The sequence below is a fragment of the Xenopus tropicalis genome, chromosome 2 (assembly GCF_000004195.4).
Source record: "Xenopus tropicalis strain Nigerian chromosome 2, UCB_Xtro_10.0, whole genome shotgun sequence".
Taxonomy (NCBI): domain Eukaryota; kingdom Metazoa; phylum Chordata; class Amphibia; order Anura; family Pipidae; genus Xenopus; species Xenopus tropicalis.
In genome coordinates, this window is record NC_030678.2 from 139,151,607 (window position 1) to 139,172,992 (window position 21,386).

The 21,386-nt window shown below is 39.0% G+C and overlaps 1 protein-coding gene across 3 annotated transcripts in view; it reads right to left on the reverse strand.

Moving 5' to 3' along the window:
- myo1a (myosin IA) overlaps positions 1-21,386 on the reverse strand; it is a 57,650-nt gene that overhangs the window by 18,656 nt on the left and 17,608 nt on the right. For all 3 annotated transcript variants that reach the window (XM_012956815.3, XM_031895899.1, NM_001008062.1), the window contains 15 exon segments: positions 17,984-18,078; positions 16,899-17,003; positions 13,562-13,608; positions 12,172-12,235; positions 10,317-10,415; positions 9,394-9,497; positions 8,264-8,411; positions 6,713-6,831; positions 6,171-6,257; positions 4,354-4,419; positions 3,894-3,998; positions 2,391-2,453; positions 1,876-2,076; positions 1,503-1,729; positions 801-1,001 (listed from right to left, as the gene is read on the reverse strand). In XM_012956815.3, coding sequence (XP_012812269.1) covers positions 801-1,001; positions 1,503-1,729; positions 1,876-2,076; positions 2,391-2,453; positions 3,894-3,998; positions 4,354-4,419; positions 6,171-6,257; positions 6,713-6,831; positions 8,264-8,411; positions 9,394-9,497; positions 10,317-10,415; positions 12,172-12,235; positions 13,562-13,608; positions 16,899-17,003; positions 17,984-18,078 — 1,731 coding nt within the window.

The window sequence follows — 21,386 nt, forward strand, 5'->3', positions numbered from 1 at the left end:
CCTGAATGCAAAGTGTATCAGGTCAGGGAACATAGAGGTGACTTTTAATATCCATATAGTTTTCATTAGGGGTACATTATTTGTCACAATACACAAGTTTCAGAGATTCATGAGACACACATTACATCACTATGCACCAATCATAACTGATAGCATTTATAAGGAAATATTTCATAGGCTAAAATATAAAAGCTGTTAATGGCTCTTTGCTTATTATATAGTGACTTATGTACACTCTAATGTAAAATATAAAGATATTATAAGTCACAAGGAGTTCATTAAGCATATAAAGGAATGAGGCTGAAGGTTAATATACAAATCATATATATATATATATATAACCTAATATTTTAAAACAGGGCCTACATTTATTTATTATACACAAGAGCCATGAATATCCTGTAAATTATATACTTATAAATGGTGCTTAGCGATGTCATCAGTTATAACTGGTATTTAGTGATGTAATTTCTGTCACATGACTCACTTAACTTGTGTATTATAATAAAGTACCCCAAGTTATAAAATATATTAGAAGTCACCTTAGAGTTCCATAACCTTTACAAAAGCACTTGGCCTTCGGCGTTTAAATGGTCAAGGATACTATATACTCTGCATGTTTTAGTGCATGAGGCATAAATTACATTACCATACACAGATTACTGATGGCATCACTAAGCACTATTTATAAGGAAATGTTTTATATGATTTTTTGTGTGCATTATATAGGTATAATCATCATTATTCCCAAAGGCACTGTGATCACTGGCTGCTAACATGAGATGCCTGTTTCTTCATACCGTGCTTCTCCTGCCCATTGTGGCCATGTCTTCTTGCTAATCATCTTATAGCGTTCTAGGAAAGGCTTGTACAACTGTCTGTAGGCGAATCCAGCCCGGCGCACTTTTACATTTTCCAACAGTCCAAGGTAAAGGATCTGAGTTTTCACAAGGACATCATCAAATAGGGATGGCTTCTTTGAGCTATTGGGCTTTAGGCATCTGTTGACAAAAGTGAAATGCATAAGATGTATGAATTGCATTTCTTACAGAAGAAAAAGTAAGGCAGACATTTTGTTGCTGTTAAGATTAAAGTGAAGACACACAGGGCATGATTAATATTAAAGTGATTGCGACTTTTTTAAAAAAAAAAAAAAAAAAAAAACACAAATCAGGATGCAATTAGTTGCGGAAACTTGTACATTACCCTATGGCAGCTAGATCACTGTGATTAGTCGCCGCAATTGTAGTCATGCTGACTAATCGCCCCATGTGTCTTTGCCCTTACAGTTAGTGCTGCTGAATGTTTAACCTTGTGTGGTTGGCTATAGCATGGCTCAGTCTTTTAACCCCTTGCCTGCAGAGGACCATTGATTTTGCCACGATTCATGTCCCCAGACAAAATGCGCCAATGGCAAGCTTCCATCCTTATGAAAAGAACTCATAAATCTATTTCATGCAGCGTAGATTTACTGCAAATACAAATGTATTTCAAAAAGTCACCTGATATAGTTGGGGTTTTTGGCATATAGGTTCTTCATGAGCGTGGATACAGAGTTTCTGAACTGGAAACCAACAGTGGGAGGACGTTTCAATGAAGAGTTCTTTGGATCACCTTCCGGGAAAAGGGTTTTCAGGAGTTGGTGTTTGGCATTCCACATGGCTTGGGAAAGGTCCCTGAAGAGAAGGTCATTATTTTTGTCCAAAAATCCATCAGTGTTGTATGTTACCTGCAAAGAGAAGTCATGGTAAACAGAATGCACCTCCAACCCTCTCAACAAAATAAACCACTGCAAGGTCTGTACTTTACATATAGTACACATTAGTAAGCATTTGAATTGAACTATTCAATAACTTATCCATCAGTGCTACTTACCTGACCAGCATAATGCTCAATGCGGAAGCAGTTATCAGGCAATGTCAGATCTGCAATACGCTTATCGTTCTGAGTGACCTTACTCTGGAAGTGTTTGTGATTTTTAAATTTTGTGCCAAGCTTGGCAAGGAAAGTGGCATCAGACACCTTGCCTGGGCGCAGACACTCTTCATCCAGCACTGCCAAGATTCCATTTGTATTCTAATGAAAAATGGCATCAACAAACATTAAAAAGTCTCTCTATTTGGAAAAATGTATAACTAAAATAAATATATTAGTATGTAGGATATTTCAGAATACAAGCAATGAGAAACACTGCTCAGTTCTCTATTACAGGTTCAGGCCAACAGGCAAAATCCACTCTCTAGTGGTCAAACCACTACTGGGAGTTACAATTTCATAACTGTGGTTTCTATGATCTGGTCTTATTCTAATTCTGTATCACTGATACATAAGATAAAAAAAAATTCTCTATCTGTGCAGAATATGAATGAATGAAAAAAAAATAGACTTACATCTTCGATGAGGGTACAGATGACTTCATTGTCAGTATAGACAATCCGTGTCCATTTAATACCCTGTAAAAATGAATAAAATGCAATGATTTTCAACAAATTAAAGTAATCAACCCGGTCATTCCAGTTCTTTATGAACCACAACAACAAATTCCTCTGACACTTGGCTGATCATGCTGGGACTTCAATTGTACATTCTACAAGTAGGCAACCAGTATGTGGCACGTTTGAATAAAATACCGTTTTGCCACACTTGATTGCTGAACCACTCTACAAGTAGAGGTATGGACTGTGTGTATAAATCTTATGGTGGGGTATTATGCCCCATGCTGGGATAATAAATTTGATGTAGCAATCTTGTCCTTCGGTTCCTTAGCCACTACTACACATTGCTAAATATTTGTGTAACCTAAAAATAGCATGGATGTTATGTTTATTACTTAGACTTATGTATGAATCTCTGGTCCACCATTCATTCTGATACAAATAACAGCCCAAAGTACTTAAGATTATAAGTAGGTAATTGCTATAAAAAAAAGCTGCACAAGGACATCTGTGTTTTCTTTGGTCTTGTTTATGTTTTGGTAGTTTATTTTAAGTGGAAAAAGTGGTTCGATCATCAGCACAGTTGAATATCAACAAAGCAGCTTCCCATACTATTTCCTTAAGTCAGGGGTCATCATCCCATGGCTCTCTACCAGCTGCAGGATAACAACTGTCTGCAGACACTGACAGCGAGAGCTACACAGATTGCTCATGTTTAGAAATGTGGGTCTGGATACAGAATCAGGGAAAATTTGACTGGGAAGATGGTGAGACACTTGCAAAAGTAATGGCTTAGCTTGAAGCTGTCAATAAGATTATCAATGATGCATCTTGGGGGGAGGCTGCCATCTCAAAAAAATTACAGTAAAACCCTCATTTTACATTTTTCTGGTCCCCTGAAAAATGTAAAATGAGGGTTTTACTGTAAAGGAAAATGTGAAATCAGGAAAATGCGTTATAGATTGGTTGGTGGTTAAAATCATGGTATGTTAAACTGAGGTTTCCTTGTGTTTGTATGGTTGCATAGAATTCAGCCTTAAATAAGTTCTCCCTGATTAAATAGCTTGCGTTACACCCAAACATGGCTTGCCTAGCCAACTGCAATTTTCTTCATAACATTTTTTGATATGTTTTATAATATAATTTTTTAATTCTCTCTCTTTATAATTGCATACCAGTTTGTACCGGACTCTTTCATACAATGTTTTGCTCCATGTTTGTCACAATACATAAAAAATGCATTCGTTATACACAAGCTAACTGGCCACACTGCCATCTACTGTACATACTCAAGTCATGATAATCCATGATATAATTCATATTTAGACCAAAAGAGGAGAAAGCTCAAATAGTCACGGTTAAAGATTCAAAATATCTCCAGAAAGTTATAAGAATTTAGTTAAAAGTATCTGAGTGAAAAAGCGGTTAGGACATTTTTCAAAAGGAGAATGGCATTACCTCTCTGGTATATTCTTCTTGTTCTTCTTTCAGTGTCATCTGAATAAAAATCTGCTGCAGTTTCTCATTACAGTAATTAATTATGAACTGCTCAAAGCTGTTTACCTGGCAGGAAAAAATACACTGGAGTTGTAAAACACATGCCATAGTTCTATAAAAATCCATTGTAAGAACATGCAGAGCTATCGTGGGTTAACTGTATGTATGAGGCCAAGTCAATGGTTTGCTTACTTTTTGTCTATATTATAATGTAGATCATTGTCTTCTCCCACAGGAGATTTCAGCTGCTATTGAATATTTGAATATAGTCATTTATAAATCCCTTTATACTGCTAATAGTGAACCTGTACTTGAATGATTCATCCCATATTTGCATTAACTTAGACAAAAAAAACAATGGCTCTGATACAATGAGACAGAGAAAATAAAGATTGCAGCATAGAAGGTGTCCTGTGCTTACCTCCAAAATCTCAAAGCCATAAATATCTAGTACACCCATGACCTTTCTCCCTTGAAACTCTGAAACCTAAAAGGAAAAAGGGGTAATTAAATATATATTTTTTTTAAAGAAACACAACTCATCAGGGTTTACCTACCTAGACTGTATGAGCAGTAATGACAAAGGGATCCTAGTAAGTAAACAGGGTGTTAGGACTAAAAAGTAGCAGTAGGGACTGCTCAATAGGCGGCTGTGGGGAGGTCCTAGATTCAAGGCCACTAAGGGCTCTGGCACACGGGGGGGATTAGTTGCCCGCGACAAAACTCCCTGTTCGCGGGCGACTAATCTCCCGGAGTTGCTATCACCTGCCATCTCGGGCGACTAATCTCCCCGTGTGCCAGAGCCCTAAGGGGAATAAAAACTACTTAATGTATGACCACTTGTTGTGGCTCATTCATGAAGAACGGGCATATTTGCACCAGGGCAACCAATCAAATGTTTGTTTTCATTGTTTTAACTGCAGTTGGCTAAGAAAAGGTTAGTCATTGATTGGATTCTAGAGGTTACAGCCCAAGTCCATAGTTGCCCAGTTTTCATAAATGAGCACTAAAGTTATGTCTCATACGTATTTATGGAGAAATAGGGGAATGCTCTTTATTGGGGATGGGAAGTACTTAAAGGAACAGTAACACCAAAAAATGAAAGTGTTTTAAAGTAATTAAAATATAATGTACAGTTGCCCTGCACTGGTAAAACTGGTAAGTTTGCAACAGAAACGCTACTATAGTTTATATAAATGAGCTGCTATGTCAACACGGGGGCAGCCATTGAAGCTGGGAAAAAGGAGAAAAGGCACAGGTTACATAGCAGATAACAGATACGCTTTGTAGAATATAATGGGGTTTTATCTGTTATCTGCTAAGTAACCTGTGCCTTTTCTCCTGTAAATGGCTGCCCCCGGGGCTACACAGAAGCTTTATTTCTATAAACTATAGTAGTCTTTCTAAGGAAAACACACCAGTTGTACCAGTACAGGGCAGCATTACATTATATAGTAATTACTTTTATACACTTTCATTTTTTGGTGTTACTGTCCCTTTAACAGTACAAACGTCTCCTTTCACATTGGTCTTGAAAGTATGTTAAATGTGATGTCAATATTGATTTAATATTTTCCAGTTCTAGACTTGATGGGTTTTATTTAATCTCATCTCTTCTGGGGGTATTAGTGCATAGGTTTGATAAATTAGAATTTTTGCTGCCATTTTTTAAAATTTTGGGCAGAAAATCTAAAATTTCAATAACTATTTCTCTAACTGAATGCAATATTACTCTATAGTATAATAAATAAAAAAAAGTTGTATATTGTGTATAAAGTTTATACTCATTATTTCAATTCTAGACTGCACTATGTATTTGTTATAAAAAATAATAGTGAAATAAAAAAAATACACCAAGAATTCAGCGTGTCTGCTTTGCAGCCCTTATAATAATTATCCAGTGTTACAATAACCAGTTATTTGGAAACAGGGGGGGGGTAATGTATTTGTAAAGCAAACAAGTTCAGATATTCTTAGAGATAACATACAGCAAGGGCACTGACAAACTGAACAGGCTACACAAACAGATGCAAATTAAACTGACACTTCTAAGTTAATGATGATAACAAAACACAGTCCCTCTGTCTAACTGAAATAAAATATGCTGACTTAATCCCCTTAAACTGGGTATGCAAAAAAAAAATAAATTATATATTATATATATATATATACACACACACATACACATTTTTTAATGACACCGCCAATAAGTAACTGAGAATAAGTAAAATCACTCACTTTTATGCTTTCATTGATCCTCTGAACAAGCCAACTAAAAAGCCGATCATACAGATTCTTAGCGAGGGCATCACGGGCATAAATTCCCTGAAATACACATTGTATCATTCTTAAATGTATGCTGAATTTAAAAATAACATCTATATGCACCCTGAAAAAAAATATATATAGGAAAAAAAAGTACAGCAACAAAATGTATGGTTTTCAGTGTGCCCTGGAACATTTGCTATTGCTGAGCCATTGCTGGTTCCACTGGGGGGCGCTGTTGGAATTGGCTGGACCAGCTCCCAGCTTTCTGCTGTCCCTGGTAACTTTTGGGGCCTGCTGCCTGAGGTGAGCTTCTCAACTTCCCGTATGCCAGCAGCGCCCATATGTGTCTCTCAAGCTTTTTAAATGTGGAACTGGGTTCAACAAGACTTTGTGAATCACAAGTGAATGGGTCCTCTCTGAGTGGTACTCATTTGTGGTTGCCTTTAATAATTCTTGGTTTATAATTCATCATTATTCTGTTTGCTCTAAACAACTGACAGATGATTCCATACCTGGGACTGATTCAATGTAGTCACAACTTTTTCCTGTTTGGCTTCTACTGTGCGTACACTGAATGCATTTTCCAGCATGCTGGAATCCAAGCCAATCAGAGCGCCAATCTCCTTTATGCCTGATGAATTGCAACATGGAACACATTAATCTGGCTGACAAATTCAAAGTTTTGTAACTGCATTTATAAATGAATTACATTACCCTGTCACATTCACTTTTTTTTTTTTTTTAAAGAAAAATAGAGCAGTTATTTCTATTTGCTTGAAACCGAAAACCTGATTTCAATTATAATACAGTCAACTATTCATTATTATGGATATTTATCACTGGAGCCAAAGAGCCCTAAAAGTGGAAATAAAAAGCATTATTATATTCATGTTTGTAGAACTCAGCATTCTGAAGGAATGACTGGACTCTGGCTCAGTTCTCTGTGGTGCCTTGTGTTTTAACTACTCATGCACTCAAACCATAGGCAATGCACTTTAATTCCCTACCCTTTGGGATCTGAATTCTGTTACTGGCTCTTTACCACTTGACAATATAAAGCTCTTCCAGGCTCCTATTTATGTGCATTACAGAGATGCAGTCTGTAAAGGAATCAGTTTTATCTCACACAATGTTTGAGTGCTGGAACAAATTTTATATTATAGATTCCCTGCACTCCACTCCAAGGAAAGATATAAATGTAGATTACAAACTTGTCTATAAAATGAACACACATCATAGGAGGAAGTGCATGTTGGAAAAAGACACAGCAGCAGAAAGCATGGCCTGTATGACGTGCAGCTCATAAATTATATACCTATAGTCCCTCTCATAAAAACCACAACTGGTTCTGACCTGAAACACAGTACCTAACCAATTCAATGTCTGTTTTAAAGGAAACTTGTTCAATAACATGACAATATGTACTACATAGGACCATTTCAACACAATGTTACCTATTAAAGAAAATAATATACCTGCAGAAAGAATACTTAACCAATAGATAATTTATATCCTAAAACATGATCTATTAAAGAATCTCGCCAAACTGGAATATATATATCATTAAATATTGCCCTTTTACATCCTTTCCCTTGAGCCACCCTTTTGTGATGGGCTGTGTGCTCCCTCAGAGATCAGCTGACAGGAAATAATGCAGCTCTAACTGTAACAGGAAGTTGGGTGGGAGTAAAAGATAGAACTCTGTCCATTAATTGGCTGATGGGGCCTAGCATGTATGTGTGCCCTTGGTTTGTTTGTGTGCCCTGTGAATTGTATAATCCCAGGGGCACCCTTTAGTACTTAGAATAGCAGTTTTCTTCTTAGGAGTACCCACATACTACTAAAAAATTATATTTTTTTGAAAACAGTTTATTTAGATGAAGTAGGGTTTTACATATTTTTATAGAGACCAACATTGTCCTTTATAAAAGTTGAGTGATTAATACAAATTACATGTTCTATAGATTGAATTTAATCTATTTCTATCCATTGCTAAAAACTGCACCTGCTGTAGATACATTTCCTTTATACATGGCCTCTCATATCAAATGGAATGAACTCACCCTTTGTGTCTGTAATGTAGCAGGCAGCCATTCCATTGGCTTGAAATTGCCCCTTTATCTCCACATTTCCCAACTTCAGTATCACAGCAACAATCTCTAAAATTGAGGTCACCTCAGCATCGGAAAGTCCAATAATCTCCATAGCGTTCTGCCAGGGAAAGAACCAAAAATGCTTTGTTACGCACCATGATGTTGCTTTGTACTTTTACATATATGGCAAATATAGATGGAGAGTTTAATCATTATTATTGGGTTATGCTTTTAAAGAATAAGAGCTTTGGAATCTTCAGGGCAAAATTGTTTTTTTTATCCTGTAGAGTTCCTCTTGAACCATATATTGTTAGCGCAGCACCTACAAAGGTCCCAATATGGACCGAAATGAAACGTTTGCTGTTAATGCTGTTTTAAATACACATTTTGTTTTATATAATAGAAAGAGTGCCGCACACATAGGGGCTTGATACAAAAAAAAAAAAACTTTTATTGAATTTTTTCAATAAATTTTTTTTTGTATCAAGCCCCTGTGTGAGTGCGGCACTCTTTCTATTATATTTTTGTTTTTGACCTGAACCAAAGGCATTTGGACTTGTATAGGGTGTGCTCCTCTCTGTGTACTATATATATACTGTATATATATATACACACATATGCAAAAATATATATACAGATGCAAAAAATGACATGATCAAGGCTCAAAAAGTCAAAGGTAGCAACAAAATTTCCTTACAAGGTTTTTATTGATCCAATGTTTCAGTTCCTTCCTGGAAATTTTGTTGCTACCTTTGACTTTTTGAGCCTTGATCATGTAAATTCCTGAGAGTGCCGTCATTTTTTGCATCTGTATTTAACTGATTTGCACAGGCACCCAGGTCTCAACCCCCATCGCATGGTGTGCTACCGTTACCTGGACTTATATATATATATATATATATATATATATATATATATATATATATATATATATATATATAAGCTTACTTAGCTTTAGTGAATGTGAACTAAATTGCACTGACAAGGGAGGTCCCATGTTTCAGCTGAGTAAGAACATTCATGGAAAATAATGAGTGAGATACTCAGTACTGGGAGAAAAGCCAAAATGTATGCTTTCATAATGTCTCACATATATATACCTTAACGATCTGAAAGTTCTCATTGTCTCCCATTCCATTTAGGCTGCTGGGATCGTTATTCAAGTAGTTGTACTTGCTGCAGTCAGGGACCAGTTTCAGTTTTCCTAAAAGACAATTTATACTGTCACGTAATCATTGCAGACATTTAGCAAATTCCTGTTAGGGTTAAACTACAGGGGAGATTTTATAGGATTGTGTTGGATAGACAGAGCACATCCTTCAGTCGGATGTAGTTGCGTGGGTCAAAATATCATGTGACTGATGTGTAAACTACATGACACAACATGCCTACATCCATCCTACATCCATCAAGATAAAATTTCACAATTTTCAAGACTTTTTCTCTCATTGAAATACACAAAATGTCGAAAGTAGATGCAGGAACGAAACCTACCATCCAACTTTATCTGATCCGACTTGCATTACAGACAATTTTGTAGCATCCCAAGAGTTTGTGAGCTATATAAAGTCTGAGCAAAATCTGCTGTGTAGTTTACTCCCTAATGTGAAGTGCCCCTAGTAGATATTATGTGGAATGCTACTTAATTCTACTAACACAGTTTAAGAGAGGCTTGGGTTGATCATCCCCTAATAAGTCATGAGTCTTTCCTGTAGTATTTCAGGAAAAGTGCCAAAAGTGTTCCCTTTTCTATCTCTTTGAAAAAAAACAGACACCTGGAGCAGTGGCTCACTGAGCAAGCTTATCTGAAGTTGTAGATTCCTCTAATGGTTCTCTTATTGAGCATGCAGATCTTTGCAATTTAGCACCCGTGTTAGTAAATCAACACCAGTCGGGAAGGAACCACATTGATAAATATGTCCTTGTTTTATATGCAATCCCACACAAACTACACTGACTATTTTTGGAGATTTTTTCCATGGTCAAGCTTCTTTTTCATTTGTATCTGGGGGCAGATCCTTACCTAGGAGCTCAGTGCCCCCTCCTGCAAGGAGCTGGTAGAATATGTGAAAATTTCTCTCTCCTTTGACATTTTTTACCACACGGGATTTCTCCAGCAGATCTGTTGAGGGAGAGAACAAAGGAAATATGGGGGTTGATTGGATGATTGATATGGCTGACAGCGGACTAAACTACAATGTACAGAGATGGCATTTCTTTAGATCAAGCTCAGTGTTGGCATTGGAGAATTATGGTTGGGGCCTTAGAGTATGGATAAACTGGCACAGGGGAGAAGTTTTGTAACAATGAAATGAGGCAGCTACAAACTCAAATAATAATGATGTCAGTATAAGGCAATAGACCCTAAGGGCAACTCCCTATGTCACTTGTGGAATGTGCGCACTGGGACTTTTCTTGGGCAAAATGCTGGGAAGCACTGTGAGTATATACACGTGGGCACCTTTAGCACCCCCAAAAACATGGCCATCTTCTCAGTTGGTTAACTAAGGCATAAAGTCAAAAGCATGGCATGTATAAAACATACTCCTGTGTGGAGTGTCGATACTATGATAAAAGAAATATAATAAGGAAGACAGGGCATCAGGAAGCACATCTGGGCTATAGTCTCACACATCTCCTATATGGTACCCTTTACTGCTCAGAAATGTATTTCATGTGCATCAAACAAAACATATAAAAATCCTCTTCATCTAAGTATTCCATAAATAGGCTTAAAAAGAGCGATGCTTTCTGTTCTCTCTGCTCAGGAAACTTTAATAAGATCCCACATGTTTCACATTACAAGACAGGATGCAGCTGGAACTTGAGAAGCAGCCTCAGCTCGTCAGGGTTTCTTTCATGCGCGCTGCTTTTTAACCCATCATCGCAAACACAACTTTGTGTCCCACTTTATGGCAGATCCTGTGATCTCACAAGAAGGAAACGAGGCAGTTTTCCTGCTCCCGTTTAGTCGGAAATAATAATGAGGCAAATGAGAAAAACAACAACTGAGGCGTCAGAAAGTCAGATATGGGCCTATTTAGGGTTAAATTAAATGGAATCCATTTTTAAATGCACTTAGAAAGCTTTCTGTTACTGTATGCTAGCTGTTAAGTAATATTTAGTACAGGTATGGGATTCCTTATCTGGAAACCCTTCGAGAAAGCTTCGGATTATGGAAAGGCTATCTTCCATAGAGTCCATTTTAAGCAAATTACTGTTTTTTTTCCTTTTTCTCTTTACTAATAAAACAGTAGCTTGTACTTGATCCCTTATCCTGAAAACCTCAGGTCCCAGTTATTCTGTATAATAGATCCAACACCTGTACTGCTAGCATTTCACTCAGGATAACAAATATTTGCCATGTACTTGGCCCACTTGGCCAAGTGGGTTTCTGGTTTTGGCCATGATTACACTCTTATAGTGAGAAAGCAGAAAAGGCTACATTCTGTAGGAGGGTATTATTAATGTATTCAATAAGTTATTGTAAGAAGCAAGAAACAAGATGCAGTAGAGCAGACCCTCCTCTAAATGCAATCTCCTATGGCTGTATGGGCTCATTAAAGTGTTCTGAGATTACTCTTTTAGAGTTTTATCCCAGCATGCCCCAGCATTGAGCTCCCTTGTTCCCTGATACATATGCTGCACATATGGCCTGCACATGTTTCTTAAAGAACAAAGATAGCTGGGAATGGTCACAATGCAGAAATGTACCCCTGTGTGTAATGCCTGCTCCAGGCAAAGCCTTAGGCAGGGTAGGAATGATTACTACTCAAGCAAGCAGTCTTTCTTAAGACAAATACATAGACAATAAAAATAGTACATAATATTCAGGGACTGGATTTTCAATTTAAAAAAAACTTTGCTTGTACACTTACAGTTACTGATTACACCTCCCATAGGGTCTCCTTTAAAGTCAAATTCAATGTCCATGTATTTCCCCTGAAAGGCAAGGAGTCCATGTTAATACACTGTAAGGTGCAGGCCACAAACAATTCATTAGCAGTAGAGTGTGCACTAGGGAGAAGCTCTACATACAGACTTTGGATTAAAGCAAGGGTCTTATACAGTACATAAAAGCACAAATGAGCCTGCTTTAATGTTAACGGTTTATATATATTGCTAGGCTGTTGCTGAAAGCTGCCTGTGTTGGACATTGCCTGTGAATGGGTGAAATAAGAAAGCTTGGCAGTGGCAGTACAAACACAACTGTTGAACATTGAAAATACACAAATAAATGAAAATGCAATATGGCAGGCAATAACAACATAGTTTAAGCTTGCAATAAAAAAAAGGATTGTGATGCCATGCGATGACCCTATCGTGTTAATGATGTGACAAGCTTTGCAAAAACCCTGTTAAACAATAAATTCTACAGAGCTATACAGCCGTTCAGGCATGACTTTATGCCGAAGAGAAGTGGAGCAAGATAAAGTAGTTTAAAACAAAATGTTGCTGCCCTCTGTTGGAGTTTTCTGCTAATGATTTCAAATACTGTAGTTTTGCCTGTTTGCCCCTTTTAACTCAATAAATAACAAAACATAGATTTTTCATGATTAAAACAATAGGCGAAAAGTATGTTCAACACAAGGGGGTATATGGCCCTTTAGGGCTCTGGTACACGGGGAGATTAGTCGCCCGCGGCAAAACTCCCTGCTCGCGGGCGACTAATCTCCCCGAGTTGCCTTCCCTCTGCCATCCCACCGGCGAACATGTAAGTCGCCGGCGGGATGGCAGACGCGGCGGGGCGATTTCGGGAAATCGCCGAAAAAGCCTCGCGAGTCTTTTTCGGCGATTTGCGCGAAATCGCGCCGCCGCGTCTGCCATCCCGCCGGCGACTTACATGTTCGCCGGTGGGATGGCAGAGGGAAGGCAACTCGGGGAGATTAGTCGCCCGCGAGCAGGGAGTTTTGCCGCGGGTGACTAATCTCCTCGTGTACCAGAGCCCTTATAGTATTGGATCAATGTTTGCCTAAATCGCTGCAAATCATTGATAATGAGATAAACTCTATGAGAGCCCAAGGCTTTTGCCAACCCCCAAGTGCTGCACATGCAATGTCTGCAATGTCTACTTGTCTGCGCTGGAACTAGGGGTAGGCAGGCACTAGGGGTATGTAGCGCCCCCAACCTTTGCACCCTAAGCATGTGCCTTGTCTGCCTACCCCCTAGTTCTAGCCCTCGTGAAAATATGTTTGTCCATGGGCTCAGATTTCACCAGAAATTATATTCAAAATCACAAACTGGCTATTTCCAGTTGTAGCAACTTACAAATCTGGATGAGTTATCATTGCGGATGGTCTTGGCATTTCCAAAGGCTGCAGAGAATGGCACAGAGAAAACAAGTGTGAGAATTGGAAAGTTCATGAAGAGGTGTCACACAGAGAAAGCTGGGCCTTGCCACCTCTATGATACAATGAATGCAACATGACATATACAAGAAATGAAACTGACCTGTCTGCCAACGCAAGCCCACACTGTCTGTTTCTGTACATTCAGCATGATATCATTGGCATATACCCATTATAGCGCAATGCCCACATCCAGAGAAAAGTCAACAGACACTCAGATAGAATGTTGGTGTCTAATGTTCATCTCTTTAGCTGTTGCAGCATGTACATGTTTATCAGCTTAAACAAAAAGTGCTGCAGTGTTTTTGCCGTGGAATTAGACATGATTATATAAAATTATATGATCAGCTCAGGAGACACGGCTTATGGCCTTGATGAGATGTTTTGTGTTCATTTCAGGCAATAGTTGACTTGCACCTTGGAACTATGTTTACATTTTATGATTCGCCAGCAGTTTAGGACCTGCCTTTGTTTTATAACACAAATGTTCATACAGGGCACTTATCCTCCCTGCTGAAAGTTCTCTGTGATAACAGAATAGATAGTAAGCAATATTTTCTGCAGCTACATAATGGCCAATATGCAGAGCAGCTTTGCAGAAATGAGAGCCCTCCTAAATGAAGCTTCAGGGCTGAAGGTAAAAAAGACCTTCACTAAATGCAGGAATTCTGGGGCTCCCATATGATGAGAGAAAGCATGATACATACATCAGAAATGTCCACTTTGCTGTCCTCTGCAGCTGGGGATATGTGAAGCTGCAAGTATACAGGAGCGTATACGCTTATGTATATACTAATGTACCTACATTTTCTTAAAGGGGAACACCTTTCTGGCATACCCTAACACCAGTGCTGTATAGCTGAACTGTATTACTGCCAGCCACAGGCACCCAACACTGGAGGCAAGCTATGCTATGTCTTGCAGAAACATGTTGCTCTGCTTATATGAAACAATAAAAAGCAGATACAAGCAGTTGCTATAAATCTCCCTGTAATGTAAGAGGTCTTGCCATAGGGATGACAGGAGAACCTATGCCTGCTCCTCTGTGTATAAAAAGCCTTCTGAACATATGCATTATTGCAAGGCTTACTAACTCATGCTTATGTACTTTACAATTAGGCATGCATTCCTGAAGAGCTAACTATAACCATGTATGCTATACTCATCTCTCTATCTGGTCACACTGTGGGGGTCAGATGAGGTTGAGCCATAGGCTGGCATAATGAGCTTTTTGTTGGTCAGGTCACACAAGCAGCCATTTGTTAGGCCGCATTGGGTAGATCAGAAGGTTCAGTCCTAGGGGCAACGGCAGGGTCATATGGGGAGCCCATGCAGTACCTCTGGCTATGCCTGCTTACTATATTACTGGCAACGTGGTCTAGAGATGTTATGGCACCTTCTAGTGCTCTACATCAAGTTGGTTTCCACTGAAAAAGCTCTGATTTCCTAACCATGCAGGAGGTTAGTTGCTAACAAGATTTCCTACCAAATAAAGTCCCCTGTAAGCTGATAGTGTGCATAGAGGCCCCTAATAGCCAATCTTAGCCCTTATTTGGCACCTCCATGAACTTTTATGGTGCTTGTGTTGCTCTCCAAGCCTTTTTATATTTGACTGTGGCTCACGAGTAAGAAAGGTTTGGGGACCCCTGTCACAAAGTTGCAAGCTCGCCTAAACAAAGTGTTATGTACAGTAAACAGTAGTGTTGGGAAAAATATTTTTTCAGTTTCAAGAAATTATAGCCATATGTTATTTCTGCCTGGAGAAATGAATTTCCTTTAGTCATAGGAATGTTCCTTTCCTGGCAAAAACCAGCAGGCCTTTCCTGTCTTGGTTGCTTGAGTACGCTCAACAGTGGTGTGAAACTATGCTTTTCCTCTCAATCCTGGATCTCATTTGTAAAGGCTGGGATTATTTAAAAAGTATTTAAAAGGCACAATATAAGAATTTTTTGCATTGTCTGGGGATGCTGGGACACAAACACGGGTGTGGCCTTCTGGAAAGGTGATGAGGTTTGTCTGAAATCCTGTGGGTGTGGCCAAAAAAGAAAAATGATGAATGCTGGGAGGTGAGGTTTGGTAGTTGTTCTATTACCTGTCCTTGATAATTGATATGCATTCTGGTCTGCAGGTATGATCAGTAGCTACATGCAGGCTACAAACATGTAGATTTATGACCTGAGGAAAGGGTGCTTTTCATTTAGCTACGTCAACAGGTTTTCTCAGGGCAATGGAATTGACCTTAATATTCCCATAGCCCTGCAATGTTTGCAGTAGAGCTGTGGCAGAACCTAATAGGATCCCTTCACTAGCAGCCAACTGAAAGTCAGTAGTGTCTTGGCACCCTTTCTGAAGAAAATAGCTTATATCAGCTTTGCACTGATAACAGAAAACCTGATAGGAGTGTACCCTTAGGTAATGCAGTTACACAATAAGGCTTATTTATGTCTGCAATTGTAGTGAGCAAAGTGTGATTTACACGGCCAATATTTTAACCATTGGTTTGTAAGTAGGCATTTTTGCTGACTTTTACTACAGCATGCATCTAAGAAATGTCTGAGCCTATATGCTACCTGTGCAGATTAAAGGGGAAATACACCTACACACTGGGTGTTGATCTGGATAAATGAAAATACTACACTATATGAGCTCCTGAATTCTCAGTTTTTGGCATAGGCGCAGATCTATCTTTATATTGGGGCATTGTGCGCAGTTGGGAGACTGTGTGAAGATCAGTGAGAGAAATCAATCCTGAAGGACTAATATCCCATAATACCTGCTGTTTTATAAGGAGCCGCAAGGCGCGCATTTTGACACACAACTGACTGCGGGGAAAAGTGAAAGTTGCCCACTGCACTTGCAGACTTGCACTAAGCAAAATTTGAAAAAATTGCCTTCCATAAATGCCACAGTGGGCCAAATAGAGTTGACTATGTTTTGTGCATCAATTACATAGATAGCCCCTCTACATAAATAAAGCTGACCCAAACCAAAGTGACCTTACCATGCTAGGGGATTTTTTGCCAGTTTTGCCATATCTAGATTTGACAAAAGAGTGAATGTGAATCTGGTTTGTAGTCCACTTTTGCATGATGCCACCTCTCCTGCATGGCAGATATGATGGCTCAGCAAGAAGCAGGAGGAGCCTTGAGCATTACAGGGCTTCAGCTTCAGCCAGCACAGCCATAAACTGTTGCTAACAGAATACAGATGTGGGAAGCCACACTCTGTATATTATTAGCTTTTCCAGAAATACTCACCCTCCAGGACAGGATTGGACTGTAGGAGTTGCTCTTTTACTTGATTCACTTCTGTCCCTTTCCCACATACAGCTGCCACGTAGGACATCACCAGTTTACTGGCCTCTGTGGGAAAAAGCATTGAACTCTGTGTTAACCTATAGCATTCTTGGCACATTCCACCCTAATTAAATGAAAAAAAAAAAAACAAAGAGAAAAGCATGCGGAGGAAGAAATGACTTGCTCTGCTTGGTTCATAAAATAAATAGTGGCAGTGATAAGAATCTATGTGAGGAAAGCAGTCAATGAAAAATAAAGGGGAAGTACAGACTTATTCAGCAAACACAGACTAAGAGAAGAGGGACATGCTATCAGCCTATTAATAATAAGATATATGGGTATGATACTCCTGTCTGGAAGTAGTGCAGTATGTAGTATTGAACTTGGTTAAGTGCTCTTGTGGCTCTGTTTGGGCACTTTGGGAAGAAACAGATCATTTATAACCATGGAAGCATCAGTCATTTTTGTATTCCTACACTGTATTTCCACTTGAGATAATAATACGGTAGAAACTTTAATCTTTTTATATTACTGAACTAAAAATACATTTAGGACTTGTACTTTTAAGTCAGCTGAAAGTGCTGTAGATGAGATGAAATAAACACAACCAGGAGACTTCTAGACTAATTACAGCACTGGATTCCAAACTTAAAATTAGACCCTGCTTTTGAAGGTTTTTTTTTATTTCCACAAAACTTTTGTCTGTAGTCAGACCTTGCAGCATTCTGAGGACAACGTTTTTCTGCCTGAGAAGTGCATAGGCTGCTAATAATGGCTTTAATCCGTGATATTTAGGAGAAAGTAGAGTAAGTCCAGGGTATGTGGATTATTGAAACAAATTAATAAGTTAGGTACTAGGAGTAGCTTTATGCTCAAAATAGTAGAGTGTAGTAGTAAAGTGTAGAGGTCTCAGAGTTTCCCCTAGTGACCTGTAAAGGGGACAGAATCAAACTATAGAGTGCTACAAAGAACACAGAGAACACATTTCATAATGCAAGTTCATATGGAAAAGCATTTAAGAGTCTAAAGTTTGTGCAAACTGTTACCTGTTTTTCCTGCGCCGCTCTCCCCTGTAATCAAGATGCACTGGTCTCTGTCTCGATCCCGTAGAGACTGGTAGGCATCATCAGCAACAGCATATCTAGAACCCAATCATCTCAGATTATAGCATATAAAATAAGTGGTTTTAACTCAATATTTTTATTTTAACTAAATAACTAGTGATGAGGTGCCCTCGGATTGTACAGGAGAGTGCTCTTGAAGGTAACTCCAATGAAAACACATGGATTTAGATAATAGGGTGGAATATCATTTTGCCCATTCTAACTATCTCCTTGCCGAGCTGCAGCATATGCTAAATCTGGCCCTACATTATAAGATCCATTCATTTGGCAACCTCCAACCTAAAGTGGGTGATATCTGGCTGATCCGATCGTTTGGCTCTGGGGCCAAACAAATGGATCACAAAGATGGGCATACAGGTCATTGTGGTAATCCTCAATCCAATGGAAACGTCAAACCTGCCTGCCATTCGTGGGCCAGATAAGTTGTCGAATCGTTCTGAAGGAGTCAAATAGGCAGCTGCCCATGTATGACCACCTTAATGGAACAGTTCAGTGTAAAAATGAAACTGGGTAAAATAGATAGACTGCTCAAAATAAAAATATTTGTAATATAGTCAGACAAAAATGTATTTTTTTTTGGAGTGACCAGATGTCTAACATAATAGCCAGAACCAACTTCCTGCTTTTAGCTCTCTAACCTCTTAGTTAGTCACTGACTTTAAGGGGGGGCACATGGGACATACCAGTTCAGTTAGTTTGTGAGCACGCAGGTCAGATTCAAAAGCAAATAAACTGAACAGTTATGTCCCATATGACCCCCTCTCAAGTCACTGATTCTTACTGACTGCTAACAGCTTAGAGATCTGTACAGGAGGAAGTAGTGTTCTGGCTATTATGTTAGACTCCAGCCCACTCCAGCCTTTATAGATTACATTTTTGCCTAACTAACTATATTGAAAACATTTTTTATTTTTAGCAGTCTATCTATTTTACCCAGTTTCATTTTTACACTGAAACATTCCTTCAAATGTTAGGATTCCACATTGTAACATAAAATGTTATCATGATGAACAGGCCAGTTTTATTATTTAGTGAATTTACAGTGGATACAGGAATGTTTAGGGATTGGGTACTATACCATAGTATTACAAACCATGACCTGCAAATACTAGATGTGTCTCATTTCTCTTATTTGACTCTCTTCACTCTAATATCTCAACTATCTCCTGCCCTAATCGGGCTACTTCTGTCTACAATAACACACTCACCCCTGCCCTTAATAAGCTTGCTCCTGCTAAGACAAAACATTAGACCCAAACAGTTTCAGCCTTGGCACAGTGCTCATACCAAGGCTCATACCAAGGCTCTCCATAGACGTTTATGCACCCTTGATTGTCACTGGCACAAATCCCAGTCAGACTCAGACTTAGACTTCTGCAGCTACAAATCTGCTCTCCTATAATAGCAGCCGCTGCCAAGCTAAACAAACCTACTTTACTGCACTTATTAACTCCCTCTCTAAAACACCTGCACAACTTTTCTCTACCTTTAACTCTCTGCTGTCCCTTTCCCCAACCCCTACGTGTGTATCAGTCACTGCTCAAGATATTGCTGAGCACTTTAAAAGCAAAATTGACACCATCGGAAGTGACATCACACAACTAAATCCCCCTAGCCTGTCAGCTCCCTTCCTCCACACACCCCAGTCTCTTCTGTGCACCTTCCCGCCTGAGACTGAAGAGAAAGATTTAACACTTTAGCCTCTCACCTTACTGCCTGTCTACTTGTTCCCATTTCTTCCAAAGCCTTAATTCATCTATTTAATGTTTCTCTCTCACTGAAATCTTTCCCTTCCAACTAAAGCATGCAATTGTCACCCCCATTCTGAAAAAAACCCTCTCTTGATCCTTTCAGTCTTGGGAACCTCTGATCTCCTATCTCTATGTTCTGTTTATCTCTAAACTACTTGAGCACCTAGTTTACAACTGACTAACACCATTCCTCTCTGACAATAACTTGCTGGATCCCCTACATTCTGGTTTAGGCAACAACACTCCACAGAAACTGCTATAACCCAACTAACTTATGGCATCTTATCGGCTAAAGCCAAAAACCACTTCTCAGTTTCACTACTAATACTTCTTGATGTCTTAGCTGCTTTTGACACTGTTGATCCGCCTCTCCTCCTCCAGTCCCTTCTTTCTCTTGGCCTTCGTGACACTGCATTGTCCTGGTTCTCATCTTACCTCTCAGTCTGCTCTTTAAGTGTCTCCTACAATCTTATCCCTTACCTCTTTCTAATGGGGGTCCTCAAGGCTCTGTGCTGGGCCCCTTATTATTTTCTGTCTATACTTCCTTCTTTGGCAAACTAATCAACAAATGGCTTTTAATATCACCCCTACACTGACAATACTCAGATCTATCTCTCCTCTCCTGATCTCATCCCAGAGCTCTTAACTCACATCTCTTTCTGTCTGTCTGCTATCTCTACCTGGATGTTCCAAGAGTACCTTAAGTTTTACCTTTCTTAGACAGAATTGGTTTACAGTTAACATTTTCACTATTTCCCCAGGCACGGTGCCTTGGGGTTGTCCTTGATTCTGCCCTTTCCTTCACTCCTCATATCCAGTCCATAATGTCACCTCTCCAGTCCATAATGAACTCTGCTGCCAGGCTCATACACCTCAGCAATTGCTCCTCCTCTGCCAGTCCCTGCACTGGCTTCTGCTATCATCCAGAATAAAATTCAGACTAATGACTCTCACATTCAAAGAAGGTCTCAACTCACTTTCAAGATTTTGCAAGGGCTGCACCCTTTCTCTAGAATTCTCTCACATGTTCTGCCCAACTTTCTCCCAATCTTTTGGCCTACAAAAGATCTCTTAAAATGCATTTATTTAGAGAAGCTCATTTAGTTTAGCATAACTTCAGTGTGCTGCTAAATGCATTACACTGTGCTACATCTCTCACCTTGCCCAATTCTGATCATGATCATTCCCACACCTGTGTCTCAACTCCTTTCTCTTCACCTCTAGTATCTGTTATTGGTTACATTGTATGTAATTATGTAAATTCTGTATGTTCAATGTATAAAACCATTTGTTGTAAAGCGCTGCAGAATATGTTGGTGTCTTATAAATACGTGTTAATAATTATAATGATAACAATATAGTCTGGCCTAGGGCAAAATTATTTAGCTGTTGGCCCCACAGCACTGCTATGACCTTTGGTCACAGTTCAAAATTTTTTCCAAATGAATCCCTGATGTTGCATAATTTTATCTTTACATTTACAAGTCAGGCCTTGAGCATTAGTTCTTTTGACGGTGAGTATTTTTCCTTCTCAATAAGACATGGCATCCCCCTTCCCCCAGCAGAACTTGTGG